Source organism: Anolis carolinensis, chromosome 2, assembly GCF_035594765.1.
Source record: "Anolis carolinensis isolate JA03-04 chromosome 2, rAnoCar3.1.pri, whole genome shotgun sequence".
Classification (NCBI taxonomy): Eukaryota; Metazoa; Chordata; class Lepidosauria; order Squamata; family Dactyloidae; genus Anolis; species Anolis carolinensis.
The window spans coordinates 64,715,558-64,735,675 of NC_085842.1; the positions used below are offsets into that span (position 1 = coordinate 64,715,558).

At 40.7% G+C, this 20,118-nt stretch overlaps 1 protein-coding gene across 2 annotated transcripts in view; it reads left to right on the plus strand.

Annotated features, from left to right (window-relative positions):
* eefsec (eukaryotic elongation factor, selenocysteine-tRNA specific) overlaps window positions 1-20,118 on the plus strand; it is a 241,221-nt gene that overhangs the window by 58,703 nt on the left and 162,400 nt on the right. For both annotated transcript variants that reach the window (XM_062969818.1, XM_062969819.1), the window contains exon 2: window positions 8,519-8,726. In XM_062969818.1, coding sequence (XP_062825888.1) covers window positions 8,519-8,726 — 208 coding nt within the window. The remainder of the gene's footprint in view (window positions 1-8,518; window positions 8,727-20,118) is intronic.

The following is a 20,118-nucleotide window of genomic DNA, read 5'->3' on the forward strand; positions in this document are numbered from 1 at the left end:
TTTCCCATACCACCATACTTCGCCACAGCAACGCGTGGCCGGGCACAGCTAGTACATTATAAAACTTAAAAGCATATATACAGTAGAGTCTCACTTATCCAACACTTGCTCATCCAACGTTCTGGTTTATCCAATGCATTTTTGTAGTCGATGTTTTCAATAAATCATGATATTTTGGTGCTAAATTCGCAAATACAGTAATTACTACATAGCATTATTTCATATTGAACTACTTTTCTGTCAGATTTGTTGTATAACATGTTTTGGTGCTTAATTTGTAAAATCATAACCTAATTTGATGTTTAATAGGCTTTTCCTTAATCCCTCCTTATTATCCAACATATCCGCTTATCCAACATTCTGCCGGCCCATTTATGTTGGATAAGTGAGACTCTACTGTATAATCAAATCTATTCATCCAGAACCTCATGCGTAAACCTTAGTTCAGATCTTTTTGACAATTCAGATGTTTATTCATTAAATGCTTGGGCACACACCATGTCTTTAAAGCTTTTCTAAAGCTCAGAAGATTTGGGGCTTGTCGGATGTTGCTAGGGAGGGTGTTCCACAGCCGGGGAGCCACCACTGAGAAAGCCCTGTCCCTCGTTCCCACCAGCCGCGCTTGTGAGACAAGTGGGACCAAGAGCAGGGCCTCTCCAGATGATCTTAGGGTTCTTGATGGCTCATAGGAGGAGATACGTTCGGACAGGTAAATTGGGCCATTACCGTTTAGGGCTTTGTAGGTCAAGACCAGCACTTTGAATTGGGCTCAGTAGCATATCGGCAACCAGTGGAGCTGGCTTAGCAGGGGGGTAGTACGCTCCCTGTATACCGCCCCAGTTATTAATTTGGCTGCCGCCTGTTGTACTAATTGGAGCTTCTGGTCCATATTCAAAGGCAGCCCCACGTAGAGAGTGTTGCAGTAATCCAAACTGGATGTAACCAGAGCGTGGACCACCGTGGCCAGACTCCCCAAGGGATGGGCGCAGCTGGCGCACAAGTCTTAATTGTGCGAATACTCCCCTGGCCACCGCTGAAACCTGGGGTTCCAGGCTCAGTGATGAGTCCAGAACACCCAGACTGTGAACCTGTGTCTTCAGGGGGAGTGCGACCCCGTCCAACACAGGCTGTAACCCTATTCCCTGTTTGGCCCTACAACTGACCAGGAGGACCTCTGTCTTGTCTGGATTCAATTTCAATTTGTTCACCCTCATACAGTCCGACACAGCAGCCAAGCACTGGTTCAGGACCTGAACAACCTCCACAGCCTATCCACAGTGATATATAAATCTACATCTTTGGCTCCAAAACCTGATCTCAACTTATTCATGATGTCTACGTATGCAATTCTCTGTTCAAAGGTTTCTCTAAACCAATATGTCAACTACTACTGTAATTAAAATTAGGCTTTCATAGGAAGCGACAGAAAAATTAAGGAATGACTGATTCTCTGTTCTTTACGGCATACCTCTAACCACCAGGGTTTAGTGACACCTTCCATATGGAACAGCATACTGCAAAATGCTTATGAGATGCTGGAATCACATTGGGAGTTTCTGTTTCTTTTCAGAATGTTGTCTGTCTAAACCTCTGGTATCCGGTTTTGATACACAATTTGCATTGGTTATGGAATAGTTTTTTCTCCCCCATGTATAGGTCATGCACTTGGCTCCCTCCCTTTTGTGAAGGATAATGAAGGTTTACATATCCTGGAAAAATCTTCTTTCTTCACTTTGTCATCTCCCCCAAGGTACCTAAAAAAATCCTGTACAGCTTGCAGTATCTCCCAAGGTGTTACTATATATGAAATGGGGAATAATTTATGTAGTTCTGAATAGGGATTTAAAGAAAAAAAAAAGTTAAGGAGTGGTAAGGGGAAGTTTCATACTCACTGCATGAAACAGACAATATTTCCTGAAACAGGAGATACTGACCTCAAAGAATTTAAAATAAAATATTTAGTTTATGATTCTTTTTTTCTTTTTTTTAAAGTTTACTATGCAGGGGGAGAAAAGTAGAATAGTCAGTCTTTTTATCCTAAGTGCAGATGAAATTGATTAAATCTTTTAAAACTCGCCTCAGTCCACCCGGTTTATTAATTGAAGAATTTCCTCTTCCCCAGAATGGGAAGTGCATATTAAAACAGCTTTGCCCCCTAATAGGAGTGATACTTGAGAACAGTACATTTTCTCTTCTGTGCTAGAGGAAATCCTAACATGGTAAAAAGCACATTTTAAAAAATACATTCAAGGAAATGCTATTTCATTTTGTTGTAAAGCATGAAATCAAATTATAGCCCATGGCCCACAATTATTTTATTTCTACGTTTTAAATTCCATTTTCTGCTATTTGCACTGCCTGTGAAGAGAGGTTGTGCTATTTGTGCAAAGTGAACTAAAGAGATTACCCAAACAGAAAAGAACAGAGCAGTAGCTTAAAGAGGCGAGTAGTCAGACTGTTGTGCTTAATGTTCAATCTTTTTGTGACATGTGAAACCTCTTAACTCATTCTCACTTGGACCCTCTTCCCTTTTCCTCTACTCATTCAATTTTATTGTGTTTGGAGATCAAGGCATCTACAGTTTTTGATATTGATAGATACTGATGGAACAGTCTGATCATGTGCCAGATTCAAGGCACCTCTTTTAGTTTTCATTTTTAGGGGGCAAAAGTTCATATGCTTTGAAATGAGTAGCTGAAAATTCATCTTTGGTGTTCACATCAACTTATAAAAACACCTGGATGTACAACGCATGCCTTGAGTTTGTAGCCATTCTTGTTAAATGTAGCAAGCTTATAAAAATAGTATTAATTGTTTGGTTTCTGAGAAAAAAAGAAGTTTGTAAGAGGTCCAGTTTTAATACTGGTGTACCACTTATCAGATAATTATAAAGGTCTTCTTGTAAATACTGCTGGTGGAATGGATCTGTTCTGAGTTGTATTTTGAATTTTAAAGGCTTGTTGACTTTTTGAACAAAAGCACAGTTGCATCTCTGTTCACAATTAGTCCTTTAGCTAGAATGCCTGTTGTGTGAGGATCATGTGATTGGTTCTATCCATACGGTTGTGCAATATGTCTGCCATCAGTAATACTGCCGTATTCCAATTTTCTGTATCTGATTAACCTAAGTTGCATATTATGCAAATTATTTGTTAGTACAATCATGTATAGGCTGGGAAATGGTTCCATGACTTTACAGCTGACTTTCTGTTCTGAATAATCCTTTTCAATATTACGTTATAGACAGGAAAAAATCTTGGATTTTTTTATATTCCTTTGCCGTATTCGATATATTTGAAGTTTGAAGACTATTTGACTTATTCTACTTTTAAGAAGGAGTAAATCCTGTTGCATGATCTTACATCATCATTATTGAGAATGATCCTTAACTCAAGTTTTTTTGAGTCTCTCTGAATTTTTTGGTTTCGCTGGAGAACACCTCATGTGTTAAAAAAAACATATGTAAATATTTCCTCCTGTAGATTGTTTTCTTTTCAATAGAAGAGTTTCCTAATCTGTAATTGGTTCTATCTGATCCGTGGAGGCTGTATCCACGATGAGATTATAATCCTTTTCTTGTTCAGTGATGCTTTCATGTATTCTGCATGTCTGCTTATTTCAGATTCATTTTGAGTCCCACTTGTCTGCCTTTGGTGGTTTCTGAAGAACTTTCTCATCTCTCAGATCACTTTTTATCTGTATGGAATAATATCCTCTGAAAAACTGAAACAGTTCAGTTACTCTTTTTATTCTTTTTCCCCATAGTGCCTTTGGAAGACGTTCTCTGAGCAAATTGTGAAGGTTTATGGTTAGATACCATCATCTTGTTTTATTTCTGTCATTGTTTCTGATGTCCCTACTGTTTCTGCTCTGATACTGTTTTCATACCTGAATTAAAAGTCTTCTGCACATGAGATCGTATGCATAATATTGTGTAGTTACGTAGCTTAATTTTTTGATTCCCCCGTTAAGTCCTTAGTCTCTGAAGAGTATCTTCAGTCTATTTTGGCTGTCTTTTTATTGTCATAAATTTGATTTGCTAGTCAGCTAGTTTATATAATTCAGGAATCTATTTTTATATATCTGGCACACTGTGAGCCTTACTTTTACATGGAAATGGTAATTCAACACTATACCTTGCAGTGGTGTTTCCAGAGTGGAATGATGTATGTAGGGTCCAATGTTTTTATCACTTTGTTTTCCGGAATATGGAAGATACTACATGTATGTAAAAATCTAATAATGGGAAAACATTCACAGTAAACTCCACTGTGATAATTTTAATGTATTTCCCTCTCTTGTTTTTCCGTGAAAAAAAAAATCTCTAAGACCACATTCTGTCTTTAAAGGTAAAGGTTTCCCCTGATGTTCATTCGTGACCGACTCTGGGGGTTGGTGCTCATCTCCATTTCTAAGCCGAAGAGCCGGCGTTGTCCATAGACACCTCCAAGGTCATGTGGCTGGCATGACTGCATGGAGCGCCGTTACCTTCCTGCTGGAGCGGTACCTATTAATCTACTCACATGTGCATGTTTTCAAACTACTAGATTGGCTGGGTCTAACAGCAGGCTAACATTCCGCTCCTGGGATTTGAACCTGGGACCTTTCGGGCTGCAAGTTCAGCAGCTCAGCGCTTTAACACACTGTGCCACCAGGGGCCCCATAGGTCTCTAAGCCCTATGAATTTCAGGGAATCTGGAGTTCTCCATTTAGTACATTTCATTTCTGTCCTATCTCCAATATAATTTTCAGCACTAATCTGTTACCTGTAATTACATGTGCCAGAACTCAGCATTGAAACTAAAACTGAATTACTGTATATACTCATGTATAAATCAACATGTGTGTGTGTCAATGGCAGATATGGGGGTCAAAGTTAGGGATTTTCATATGACCTGTGTATAAGTCAAGGGTCATTCCATCAAGAGAGAAAAGCATCAGACATTCAAAAAGGTGAGAAGCGATGCCATGTCAAAGAAAGTAGAGGAGGTTGGTGGATCCTTTGTTGTCTTCTTTCCTTTCATCACTTTACTCAGAAAAGGAAATGGTTCCCTGTTTTATATAAAAGGGTTAAGGTACAGTAGTCACATTGACCGATTGATAAGTTAGCTCAGGTTTTTTGGATTGTTTTTTGATTTCTTGAATTATACATGAGTATTTAAGGTATAATTATGTCCAGAGTTCCTTCAAATACAGGCTAGTTTAATTCTGCTGTGAGGTTGGGGGAGATGGAAAAGGACCTTATAATGCTATTTTATGTGGGGTATCTCATTTTTCTATTTTGTTAATGTGGCACATTAATAGGTGAAATTGCACCCCCCCCCCCCAAAAGCAAAGCATACTACCTTCTTTTCTGGTGTTTTTCTTTCTGATTCATAAATATGTTTGACTTAGGAATGTTGTCAAAGCAGGTAAATAAAATACAACTTAAAAAAAGCCTAAATATGTCCATTTTTAAAAATGCCATTGGTCTTAGATGAGGATATTTATGGGGTGGCAGTGAGGTTACTTCTCCCAGTGTGGTTCTTCTCATTGCATACAGTGGAAACAATATGTTTGGTCTTTTTTTTTGAGATTGTGAAATGTCATGTGAAGCAGAGGGATTGATCGCTAACCCTTTATCAATAAAGCAGACAAAAAGGAATAGAGATTTAGCCAGTGTATGCATATCAACATTTATCTTATTTTAGAGATATTTAGAGATAATAATGTGATTTTTGAAGGTGGTTTGGCTAGTTGTCTTGTCATGAGTTGACTACTTTCTGTTGATATTTAGATACCCAGTAGCTAGTCTCTTTTGCAGAAATGGGAAATCTATTTGGACAATCTGCCCTGGAGACTAGTGGATTCCTGAAATCTGGGGACTTTTTCAGCTAGTATGGTTAGTGTTTCTATCAAAATGTTCGTCTCTCTGAAGTATATGGAGATGACCTGGGCCACCAACATGATTACTCCTGAGCATTTTCTCCCGCTTTGCAGAGCCCATTTTCCTCTTTATTGCTTGATGGGGAAAATGAAATGAGTTCTGAGATGATTGGAGCATGGATGGAGGAAAAGTGATTGTATCAGGCATGTATGAGACTTTATCAAGTTTATTTTGTGGCAGTGATGGAAGTAATTTTTCTTTTTCGCCATAGCATCTTCTTTTTATCCATAAAAGCTTTTCTGACTTGTTCTGGGTCTTTGGGGTTTGGACTAATATGATTTCTGGTAGAACTCTTGTCAGTACATTGTGAAAAGTTTGCAAGACATTCTGACAACAAATTCACTTATATCCATCAAGACCTATCTTCCTTAGACCTAGCTGTTTAATGCATGGGTATGTCCATGGCATCCTTCGTATAATATTGCTGGATGGTTTTTAGCTTTATGAGACTGAGGATTTCAACCAACCATTTATTTGCTTTTCTATCTGGAATAGCTATCAAATTCACTTTGGACGCATACAGGTAAAAATGTGAGGGATATCAATTGACTTCATAGACCTGTGAGTTAATAACTGTTGCTTCAATTTTATTGGTTTTGTTTTGCTATGCTAATTTTTCAATATTGAAGAGTCAAGAAGGGATAGGAATAGATCTTCATTTCCAGTTTAATTGGTAGAACCAACTTCTTGCACCAGAAATATGCTTTTTGGAGTCTTCCTAGTCTATTAAATGCATATACAAAGTTAGCCACATGTTTGATATGTTGGAGACAGTGATTCTGAGTTTTTATCTTGAATCACTATCAAAATTTGGTCAAGTAAATGATCAATGCCATTGTATTTCCAATTTCCATCTATGGTTGTGAAAGTTGGGCATTGAAAAAAGCTTATAAGAAGAAAATAATTTGAAATGTGTTGGAGAAGAGTTCTACAAGTGTTATGGAGTATGGGTTTTAGAGCTATATGCCAAGAAAACAGTCATGGGAAATTACTTATATGATCACAACACCAAGACTGTTGTATGCACTAAAATGGAAGAATTCAACACTACCCACTATGGAGAAATTTTTGTTGAAACTGATAGATTTAGCAGAAAATGATAAATTGTTTGGTTTGATTACAGAAATGTCATTTCTCAAAGACCGGGGCCAGATTGGACATCTCTAGGAATGGGCACAGCCAATGCACTAGTTTTAGGGGACAAAACTGAGGAACACTGCAGATCAGTGACCAGGGTATTGAACAGGAATTCCCCAGCATCACCTTCTGAGTACGTCCCTGCAGGAAGGACTAAAGCCACAGTAAAATAGTGAACATGTGGCACAGAAGGATGCCTTAGTTGATGGTATTAAAACCAGCTCAGAGGTTCAACAGAACTAGTGGGTCACATTCCCCCTTTCCAGTTCCTGACATAGGTCTTCTATGCAGATGACCAAATGTCTTTCTTCTATTCCATAAACAGGCTATACTGAAATGCATCTAGGTTATTCATCCTGGAACATCAGGAGCTGGGAGGTCATAACATGCACCAGAACCTTGCTCCCTCCCAAAAAGCTATTAGAGATTGTTTGATGGAAGATACTAATGAATGTAGTGTATGTTTTCCCTTCTTTCCCTAATTCGTGGGAAACTATGATTCATTACATTGGTGTCGGAAGCTCTGTTGTCACTTGTTTTGAAACAAGCCAGTATCTTAAAAAGAAATCCACACTGTGATTTGAGAGCCTGGCTTGTTCTGAATTCATTAACCACAGAATCCTTTTTGGAATAGAATGGGAAGGTCACTGGTTGTGATAAAATGCCAAGGTTGAAAAACATCAGGATAAAGATTCACGCGATTTCAGATTATTCATTTGGCATATTTACTTCTGAATTGGGCCAATGATTTTGCTTTTGACCTGTGTTCAAACAAAGCAGTAAGAATTTGAGTATACAGGTTAGAATCTATCTGAAAAACTACTATGCAGTTCAAAATCTCCATGTCTGTTGTTCAGTGATGTTGTCTGATTCCTTTTGTTAACACACAAATCTGTTATAATAGTGATAGTATTGGATGGGGGAAGGCACTAGAGAGAGATGTGAAATAACCTAGAATGAGGGCTTATAGAGCTATACTTGAGTTGTTGCCATTTTGCTGTGTATTTCAGTTAAGTATAATAAGTAGACGATTATCATGGCATGTTTCTCAGTTGTGAGTCAAAATGCTTGTGTTATCTGCTTTGAAGCACTGTATTATATTGTATTTAAAAAAAACTTGGAGTAGCACCTTATCTTTTTTTAGGTTCATATTTTTAAAATATTTCAGTTTTTTCAAGTTGGAGCTGAAGGAATCCTAGAATGATGGTGCGTTTTTAAAGAAACTGCTTCTAGATTTTTTTTAACTTGAAATTGGCCTTTTGGAGCAAACATGTAGGAATTCTTGATTTCTGAGGTTTTTTCTTACTTTCTTCTTGCACTCAAAATCCTTGACTGTTTTAGAAGGTATACTATGGCTGCAACAAATATAGTTATTATTCATAGTTACGTATTTTAAGAACCAATATTTCATTCTTTGGAAAATTGTCAGTGACTGTATTCTATTTTTTCTTACAGGTGCCCAAATCATTGACCTGATGATGCTAGTGATAGATGTGACAAAAGGGATGCAGACTCAGTCAGCAGAATGCTTGGTGATTGGGCAGATTGCTTGCCAGAAAATGATTGTGGTTTTGAACAAAATAGATCTTCTCCCTGAAAGTAAACGACAGGCTGCCATTGAGAAGATGACCAAGAAAATGCAGAAGACTTTGGAAAATACTAAGTAAGTTACTGTGCCAATCTTTATTGCTCTCGCTGTTTTCTTCCATGCCACTGCCAGTATCTTTTGGAAGTTTTTGATTGAATATTCTTTCTTGGATTGGTTTTGTGCATCATTAGATTTTGTACATGGGAAAACAAATGTTCAGAGTAGATTACTAGGTAATTTATCATAAGAAGTTCTCTGGGTTCTAGCTGCAGTTGATATCATTGTATATGAACACACTATGCCTAAGAAAGATAGGAACAAGCTATATTTGTATTATTAATTTAATTCTGTAATCTGTTTTTAGGAGAGCTGTGGATAAATAAGAGTGACATTCTTTGAATAGCATATACTTTTAAAATCACAATGGTCAATTATTTTATAAGTCTTGATCATGGAAATAAGTATTCAGGGGTTATTTTGCTATATTCTGGCAAACGTGCGTATAAGGACAAAATTTCCCTTTTCTATGAGATATTTATAGCTCAGGGAGCTTTTTGTAGGGCATGATGACAGATGAGGAAGCAAAATGAAATCATTAAGTGTTTTCCACAAGGTCACTGTGTAGAAAGAATGAAAATAAAACAAAGGAATCTTTCATCTTCACCTGCCGAATTTTGGTTTTCTTGTCAAGTTCAGAGGATTGCAGCAGAAGCAAATAGGGTATCTATTTTGAAAACTATATTTGAGAAGTACAAGAGGATTAAAAAGCTAACCAAACTGGATTGCACAAACTGTCTTATGTCATACTCTGATTGGAGGATAGTGTCTTTTGTTCAACTGAACAATCTGAAATATCTAACTTTTATCAGTCACTCTGTTCTTTTTTGTTTCTTTTTCTTTTTGATCAGTATGCTATAAAGGTTACTGAGTGAAATTTCTCCTTGTAGATTTGATAGAGCAAAAAAATCTAATTTTTAAAACTCTCTTTCAAAATAGTTGTTTTAGGTCAAATAAATTTAAATGAGTGGGGGTTTTTGTAGCTTGGTTTTTATCCTTTTTCTTGTTCTTTGAAAGTAAATATTAATTTACTTTTAATTTAATCTAACAGGGGATACAGACGGTAATAGGAAGTGGGCGCGAGAGTCTGGTATTAAACGTCATAGGAAGTAATCACATAGGATTTGAGAGTACCTCGAGTTTAATTGATGGTTGATTTGATGGTTTTGGAATGTGATAGATGATTTGTGTATGTAGGTTGACATATTAGTGTGTGAGAGGCTGAATTAGGAACGGGGTGTCAACTCTGAATTTGTGAAAGATCTGAGTGGTTTACTATTGGATGGTCATTGAGAAGGTAATAGAAAATGAGTATGCAGGAAACTCGGAGGAAGAATGATCTTTCTTACCTATGTGACCTTTTGGGGAAATCGTTCAGTACTGTCTTGCTTCAGATTGAGATACTGAACAAGAAAATTGATCTTCTTTTTAAAGGAATTTCCCTGATTGCGAAAAATCCTTCTCCTATAGACAGTAGAACAACTGTACCAGCCAATTTTACTAATGTCAAAGAGGAATTTAGTGCTCTGGAAGGCCAAAGAAGGAAGAGGCTGGAGGAGCAGAAGGTAGCCAATAGGTTTGGTGCGGAAGTGGCTAGGGGGGGAGAGGGGTTGCTATCCGAGGGAGAGGGACAGGGGAGGGATGGCTGGAAGGAGACCAACAGAGTTTCTCAGAGGACTAACAATGCATCAGCCTCTGAATTGTTTGGACAATCGCTGGACATTCCCTGCAATTCCCAATATCTGTTACGAACTAATAGGGTGGCAGTGGAAGTTTCAGACTCAATACTGAACAGAGGCAGATGGACATCTAAGCGAGCGGTCCAGATATCTCTATCGCAAATTCTATCTGTAAGCTGGTCGGAAGTGAAGATCGAGACCATTGACTGGCTTCGTAGAGATTACCACTCCCGGGACCGCTCCTCATGTCTTCTTATTGGACTGGAAGACAGATTGTTAGTAGAGGAATTGTTCTCACTTGGGCCCAAATTACAACTGCGGGGCATCACTCTTAGAAGGGTATTAGTAGATCCATTGATTCGCCCCTTGGTTAGCGGGCTGAACTCCGATACACAAGATCTAATAATATCAAACAACGGGGTCGAATGCTCGCCAGTGTTGGCCCCCCTTTCAGAGTTCCACTTTGAGACCCTCTCCCCAATTTTAAGTTATGCCAGTTCCACCTCCCAATCCCGCCCACAGACATTACCTTTGTTTAGCCCCCTTTCAATGTCAGATGACGTCATGTCAGATGATTCCCTCTCTCTCCCACAAATGGAGATGGGTTCCTTCCTTAAACAAAGAAATACTTTTGGGGGCTCCCAATCCCAGGACAGTTGACTAACCCCTTTAGAAGGCAATCTTAATCAGCCAATCCATCAGGGGGAAGAGGGTTCCCACGGGTGGGGCACCATCGAGGTGGTGTGGGGGAGGAGGAAGAGGAAGAGCGGTCACTTGCGACCCAGGGAGAAGCGCAACAGAGTTTTTGCGACCCTGGAGAGGAATAGGTGTGGTAGTCTTCAGGACAGACCCCCCGGCCTTAAGGTACTGCTTTTGAATGCCAGATCTGTCAATGGTAAGACAGCTGTTATTCAGGATTTAATCCTGGATGAGGGGGCGGATCTGGCATGCATCACCGAGATGTGGTTGGACGAGCTGGGTGGGGTGAATCTCACCCAGCTGTGTCCACCGGGTTTTGTGGTGCATCAGCAGACCAGGACTGGGGGGCGAGGAGGAGGAGTCGCGGTGATCTTTCGGCAGTCCATCGCCCTGATCAGACGCGCCGTTCCACAACCCTCGAGGTTTGAGTGTGTCTTCTTGAAGGTGGGAGCCCGAGACAGCTTGGGGATTCTGCTGGTGTACCGTCCACCCCGCGACCCAGCAGTCTCTCTGTCCGAGCTAGCAGAAGTGGTCTCTAATGTGGCCCTGGTCTCCCAACAACTTATAGTTTTGGGAGACTTCAACATTCATGCCGAGACCACATTGACAGGTGCAGCTCAGGATTTCATGGTTACCATGACGACCATGGGGCTGTCTCAAGTTATATCTGGGCCCACTCATCAAGCGGGACACACGTTGGACCTTGTTTTTATTGTGGACGGTGGGACAGTCAGAGTGGAAGAGCAAAATATTCTTCCATTGTCATGGTCTGACCATCATCTGATCTGTTTAAGTCTCACCGTGTCTTCTAACCTACGCAGGGGTGGTGGACCCACTAAGATGGTCCGCCGTAGGAGGCTGATGGATCCGGATGGACTCCTGAGGTCTCTTGGGGATCTTCCTGTTCTGGAGACTGGTGTTCCTGTCGATGTCCTGGCGGAGCACTATAACAGTGAGTTGGCAAGGGCATTGGACACGATCACTCCCGAACGTCCCTTCTCGCTGCGTAGAGTCACGTCGACTCCTTGGTTCACTGAGGAGCTGGCTGTGATGAAGCGTGCGAGGAGGGGACTAGAGTGCATCTGGAGGAAATCTCAGGATGTGTCTGACCAAGCATGGGCTAAAGCAGCTATTAAGGCTTACTCTGTGGCTTTGCAAGCAGCCAGGAAAGCTTTCACGACTGCCCGCATAGCGTCTGCGGCCAATAGGCCAGCGGAGCTGTTCCGAGTTGTTGGGGAGCTCTTGCGGCCTCCTGAGACCCAGGGGCTTCCCGATGACTCGGCAGCTGGGTGCAGCGATTTCGCGCACCATTTTGCAGGCAAAGTTGCTCAGATACGCCATGAGTTGGACTCCAGCTTAATTGTAGTACCAGCGGAGGTAACCGAGGTACCTGTCTGTCCGATCTTGTGGGATTCTTTCCGGCTTGTTCTTCCTGATGACGTGGAGGGGATTCTTGGGTCTGTGCGGGCGACCACTTGTGCTCTGGATCCTTGTCCCTCTTGGCTGGTTAAGCTGGCCAAAGAGGGGCTGTTGGATTGGTTTGTGGCTATAATAAATGCCTCTTTGGGACAGGGGTCAGTTCCATCCTGCTTCAAGCAGGTGGTAGTAAAACCGCTATTAAAAAAGACCTCGTTAGACCCATCTGTATGTAACAACTACAGACCAATTTCCAACCTCCCGTTTTTGGGCAAGGTTCTGGAGCGGGTGGTTGCCACGCAGCTCCAGGAGTTCCTAGATGACACTGATTTTCTGGACCGCTCACAGTCTTCAGGCCTGGGCACAGTACCGAGACGGCTTTGGTCGCCTTGGTGGATGACCTCCGCAGGGAGCTGGACAGGGGGAGTGTGACCCTGCTGGTTCTCTTGGACATCTCAGCGGCTTTCGATACCATCGACCATGGTATCCTTCTGGGGAGGCTCTCTGGGATGGGGCTTGGTGGCACGGTTCTGCAGTGGCTCCAGTCCTTCCTGGAGGGCTGTTCCCAGATGGTGAAGCTGTGGGATACCTGCTCGGACCCCTGGCCTTTGACCTGTGGGGTCCCGCAAGGGTCTATCTTATCCCCCATGCTTTTCAACATCTACATGAAACCGTTGGGAGAGGTCATCCGGAGTTTTGGAGGGTGTTGCCATCTCTACGCAGATGACACACAAATCCACTACTCGTTTCCATCTGAATCCAAGGAAGCCCCTCGGATGCTGAACCAGTGCCTGGCCGCTGTGGTGGACTGGATGAGGAGGAACAAGCTGAGGATCAATCCTGACAAGACAGAGGCCCTCCTGGTCAGTCGCTCGTCGGATCGGGGTATTGGGTGGCAACCTGTGCTGGACGGGGTTGCACTCCCCCTGAAATCACAGGTCCGCAGTTTGGGGGTCCTCCTGGATTCAGCGTTGACGCTTGAGGCACAGGTGTCGGCGGTGGCCGGGAGGGCTTTCGCACAGCTAAAACTCGTGCGCCAACTGCGACCATACCTCGTGAAGTCTGACTTGACCACGTTGGTGCATGCCTTAGTTACCTCTAGACTGGACTACTGTAATGCGCTCTACGTGGGGCTTCCCTTGAAGACGGCTCGGAAATTACAACTGGTCCAACGCTCGGCTGCCAGATTAATAACGGGGGCAAGTTACAGGGAGATATCTACTCCCCTGTTTAAGGAGCTCCACTGGCTGCCGTTCATTTTTCGATCCCAATTCAAGGTGCAGACCATCATTTATAAAGCCCTAAATGGTTTGGGACCCACCTACCTTCGTGACCGTATCTCCTACCATAAACCTGCCCGATCTCTTCGATCATCAGGGGAGGCCCTCCTGTTGCCACTGCCTATATCCCAGACCCACCTTGTGGGAACAAGGGAGAGGGCCTTTTCTGCTGTGGCCCCCCGATTATGGAACTCACTGCCCATTGAACTCAGGTAAGCCCCCACTCTTTTAGCCTTTAGGAAAGATTTAAAAACATGGCTTTTCCGGTGTGCTTTCGGAGAGTAACTGTTATACACTTCTTTTGTTACTCCCCTCAACATCTATCCTCTAGACTGTTTTTCTATCTTATGTCCCTGTTCCCCGTGGTTTTTATTCTTATCTTTTTCTCACCCCAAGTTTTAACTGAGTGTTCATGCGGCCCGCCCTGTTATATTGCTTTTTTGATTTTGTGTTGTACTGTACATGATTATTTATTGTATTGTTTAATTGTATTATGATATGTTGTTTTTATATTTTGCTATATTGTATTGTCCTGGGCATGGCCCCATGTAAGCTGCCCCGAGTCCCCGTTGGGGAGATGGTGGCGGGGTATAAATAAAGTTTTATTATTATTATTATTATTATTAAATATCTGCAACTGTGCTCTCAGGAGTCGTTAAAAATACAAAGCCCTCATTTCTGATTGATACCAACAGCCCGATAAAGAATTTTATAATTTTGTCTGCTTGTAAAATAAGCTAGGTAATATAATATCTCTGGCTTCAGTATTGTGCAAGAATATGCTTTCAATAACAAGGTCCGTGGGATTGCAAAAACTATGCAAAATTATTATTTTATAACAAGATGAACTGAAGGATTTCCTGAAATGTTATTTACTTGCTAGAAAGTTCAGTTTACAGTACATCTGTGATGCACCTGTTATGTTGGAGCATAATAGCAACAGATGTTCAGTTAAGAGGCATATTCAGGTGAGTTGCATTGTGAAACTGAATCCTTTCAACTGAATTTATCTTTAGTTCTCAATGTTGTCTCCAGAAAATGAACAATTTTTTTCTCTTTTATGTGTGTTGAGATTATTGCTACTGCTGACACCAGGCTAAATGTAAAATCTTGTTATAAATCAAAAGAAAATGACCACTTTAAAGAGATGTTGCATGACCTTCAATAGCCTGAAAAATTTGTCTTTACATTTCTGACTGAAGGGTTGACCAAAACAGTAAATATAAATCAAGAATACAAATGTCATTTTAAAAGGCCTTTCACCTCCTGCTCTATTAAAGCCATGGGTCTATTTGAAGACCATAATTTCTTAGAAGTCATGCCACTAGGCTTTCCAGCATGTCTTAGATTGAAAAGATTGTAAAGCACAAGTGCTGTTCTATGGAAAAAAGGACTAATACATTATAATGCTTGATTTTCCTTTGGCTATTTAAGGAGAGGGTCATGGATTCTCATATTTTTTCAGGTGAACATCTATGTGATTTAGTATATACTGGGACCTTATCATAGCATTTGTACTGAAAGAATGCAAATTTGTGTTGAAATGCTTATTCATTTAGACTCTTTTTGACTTTTCAAAATTAACTTCTTGATTTTGTATCCTAAAACACTTCTGATTTTTGACAACTATATGGTTCTGAGTGTCTGAGGGTTCAGGAAAGATTTAGCATTTTGTTGGTGCACCAACCACAATGCTCATCATCATGGATTATCACTCGTAGCTGAGTATGATTGTCTTTCAAGAGTCAGTAAGTGACTGTAGACCTATTCTGGATCCACATGGTCTTTCGTAGTGCAGACATTTCCAGATGGAAGGTGGTCCCAACAGGTTTATTGAATCTTTCTTCTTGGCAAGTATTTCCCCTTTGCCCTCTATTCATGCCTCTTCAAAATCCACAGCACTACTGGTAACAACTGAGTTCCGGTTAGAACCTTTAAGTGCCAGGGCATACTTGTTCTCTGTGTGTATTCCACATTTTTTAAGGTTAGCTTTAATCCCATTTAAAAATCTCTTTTGCTGTCCACTAACATTCCTTTTCCGTTCTTGAACTGAGAGTAACGTAACTGCTTTGAGAGATGGTGATCAGGAATTCAGACAACGTAGCCAGTCTAGCGAAGTTGATGGTGGAGGATCATCACTTCGATGCTGATGGTCTTTGCTTTGCTTTGCAGAATTCTGACATTTTTCTTCCTGTCTTCCCAAGAGATTTGCAAGATTTTTAAAGGCAACGCTAATGGAATATTTCCAGAAGTTGAGAGTGTCTTTTTGCAGGCATACAACATAGTTAGAAGGACAGTCGCTTTATAAACAAGCATCTTGGTATTTCTATGAATGTCCAATCCTTGAACGTTATCTGCTTCATTAAAAAACCCCACTGTGCTCGCAGAGCTCAGATGGTGTTGTATTTTGGTTTCGATGTTGGCTTTTGTGAAGAGGTAGCTGCCTAGGTAGCAGAAATTGTCAACATTTTCTAGTGTTACACCATTAAGCTTTATTTCTGGCATTGCAGAGGGATTGGTTGGTGCCTGATGGTAGAGCACTTGGTTTTCTTGATGTTCAGCAAGAAGCCATGCTTTTCATATGCTTCTTCAAATGTATTTAGAGTGGCTTGTAGATCTTCTTCTGAATGAGCACAGACTACATTATTGCCTGCATATTGAAGTGCTGTAACAGAAGTTGTCGAATCCTTTTCATAGAATCATAGAATCATAGAATAGTAGAGTTGGAAGAGACCTCATGGGCCATCCAGTCCAACCCCCTGCCAAGAAGCAGGAAATCGCATTCATAGCACCCCCGACAGATGGCCATCCAGCCTCTGTTTAAAAGCCTCCAAAGAAGGAGCCTCCACCACAGTCCGGGGGAGAGAGTTCCACTGCTTTCAGCCGGCTAAGCTTAAAGAGCTTGTCATCTTTAATCAGTGATTTCCACACTGGTGGGAAGCTTCCTGTCAATAAGATATAGACGCACAGCAATGAAGATGAAATATAATGTTGGGGCAATAACACATCCCTATTTGACACCTTATTCCACAAGAAATGAGTCACTTGGGGGGGGGGTTGTTGCTGCCCAAGACTGTTGCCACCACGTCAGCATGGAGGAGCCACAGGATGTTCACAGATTTATCAAGGTATTCAATTTTCAGGAGAATCTTACAATTCACTGTGTCTTTGCAAGGTCAATGAATGCCATGTGCAGGGGTTGATTTTGTTGCCTGCATTTTTCTTGGAGCTATTTACCCTTTCCACTTGGGATGATGAAGATGGTATTGAACACTATGTGGCGTTTACTTTTGACAAGTCCTTCGGCAATCAACTGAAATGACCTTATCTGGAATAAATTAGGACATCACAACAATTATGAGCTTTATGTCACATAGATTTGAGTAGCTGACCTCTGGATTTATACTGTAAACTTTCGCAAATATCCACAACCAAGCTGAGGACTTAACAGTGTTATGTATCCTATTGAAGTGAGGATGATAAAAATGGTATGGTTGACATCTGAGGGCCAGAAACATGGAATATATGTGAAGAAACCAGATTACAGCTCATTTTCAGGTTTTTTGTATGCCAGTGACCCCCGAAAATAAAGTTGCCACCACAATTATACCTTCTTAGTGTTCTGGGTGGTTAAATGCCCGCATAGTCTGTGTCTAAAAGATAATCAGGTGGAATCATCAAAGTCCTGTTGTGATCAATTTTCATCACACTGCATCTGCCTGCATCTGTCTGCTTAGACAAAATCGAAGTTGGATGTAGCTGTAGTATTCTCTAATCCTGTTGTTATGGATATTTTCAGTTTATACAGCCTGATAATGGGGAACTTTTCCCTAGATACTAGTCCTCACTGGCTTTTGAAATCCTCCAGCTCTGGGCTTTTTTGTGGATTTCAGTTGTGGTTTATGTGGTTGTAATGGTTTTGCAAGTGGCAGTAATAAAAGAAGAAGGAAAAGGATGATTATAATTTTGGTATCCTTAAAGAAGAACTAAAATCTGTATAATTGATTTTTTCCCCGCTGCAATAGTACTACTAAAAATGTAGACACATTTGTGTTACCTGAACATTGTAATCTGTAGATATCAGTAGACCCTTACCGCAATCCAATATGCATTCACTTTTTCTTTATAAATAGTAGCAACAATATGGCAGCAGCAGCAGCGATTATTTCCATGTTAAAGAAAATGCAAATACGTATTGGATGAGGGCAAGAGTAAGGTTGGTGGCCAGTGCCCTCATCTAGGTTAATATTGTGACGGTCTAGTTGTAACTCCATTGACTGCTCTATATGATGGTCTAGCAACAGTTCTGTCAATCCTTATTAGCAACAGTTGATGGAGCTATGCTAACTTTGATGACTGCTCTCAATCAAATGTCTAGTAGTGGTGAATGAGTATTTGTATTTACCAGTATCTTCTTGGGAAGCTTTGTAGCGCATCTTCCATTCCCTTTGTGAGTGCCTTGTGACTCTGTAAGGGCAAAATAAAATTGAGGGGATGGGAGATTATTTCTAAAGCCGAACTTTATTTTTCTGAACATCTATATTTGTTCATTATGTTATGACACTAATAATCTGTCATGTGTTTCTGTAGTAGAATAGAATAGATAGTCTGAATGATTCCCTCTTGGGGATATCGGCATTCCTTTTTATCCTGGAAATAGAATATTTTCTAGACAGGGAAAAATTAATATATCTGCAGCTCCCATAAAAGTGTTTTTTTCCAATTATAATATTTTGCAGAACCCATAGTAACCAAGGAAGTTTGATTGAGAAAATCTGTTTTAGAGTACAGTAGAGTCTCACTTATCCAAGCCTCGCTTATCCAAGCTTCTGGATTATCCAAGCCATTTTTGTAGTCAATGTTTTCAATATATCATGATATTTTGGTGCTAAATTCGTAAATACAGTAATTACAACATAACATTACTGCATATTGGACTACTTTTTATGTCAAATTTTTTTTGTATAACATGATGTTTTGGTGCTTAATTTGTAAAATCATAACCTAATTTGATGTTTAATAGGCTTTTCCTTAATCTCTCCTTATTATCCAAGATATTTGCTTATCTAAGCTTCTGCCGGCCCGTTTAGCTTGGATAAGTGAGACTCTACTGTATATAGATCAGATCCCTCATATAGGTAACTTGGGTTTATTTTTTAATAACCTGTTCTAACATCTCTCTTTTTAAAAGTTATTCTATTCTCTTTTGGGGCTGTTTGTGCCCAAACTGGCAACTGTTTTATAGTTGCCAGTTTGGGCACTTTTAGTGAACTGCATATATTTCCACACAAAAGATTCCTTTCTCTCTCCTCTTGAATGGATGTGGGCTCTAATGAATGTATGGGGGCTGCAGAGGAATACAGAAAGGCACTTAAGGACTTCCAGTGAGCTGAACTGATACTTACTAAACAATTAGTAATACAAATCTCATTAACATCAAGCCAGTTTTATAGCTCCCAACTATAATGTCTACTGAATGTAGGATTGCATCCTTGCTGACTATCCTCAGAAAACGTCGTACATATTGTTAAGGAGTGGTAAAGCTAGAAAGGAAGGGTTGGCATTTAATCAGACTGCTTGCATTGAAGACTGATTTTCTCGTGGTGCACACAGATTAGGCCAGGTGAAGGTATGTGTATGTGTCAAGGACAGAACGCCACAAGGTTCAAAATAACAGAGTTTATTTAATTACAGAACTCAAAAATGCCCGTAAAAACACAAGGGCCAGGCAATTTTAGCCTTTAGGAGCAAAAAAGGGACAAGGAAAAAACGTACAAAAGATAAACCGGATTAAACCGAAGTTTAATCCGGGTAAAAACAAACTGCTTGCTTCAGCCTGAGGGTAAACAAAACAAAAGCCAAGGAACAAAAGAATGCAACTAATTGGCAGCAGATTCCTCTCTGCTGCCAACACGGTGCTTAGAGGAACTTGCGTCGCTCCCACACACACAGCAGACAGGATTTCCAACACGAACAGATCAGCCAAGGATTGTAGCAGAAGAGTAGACCCAGTTCCTTTCCGTGGTTCAAAGCCAGAAGTAGACGTTTGTAGTTTCCAAGTCCAGAAGGGGGAAGGCAAGCCGTGGTCAGTTCAATCCGAGTTTTCAAAGCAGGAGATGGCGTCCGTCAAGAAGACGACGGAAGGTCAAGCTAATAAGAGTAAGCACAGGTTTGCACAAACAAATGCCCACACAATTCCTCCCGCCGTCTGTCCCTGAATTCCAAAAACAACTTACGTCTCAGCACAGGAAAACACACCAGTCTTCAGGAAAGCGTCCCACACAGATCCCAAGCGTTTGTCCAGATTACCTTGCCCAACGCAATTTGCAATTGCTC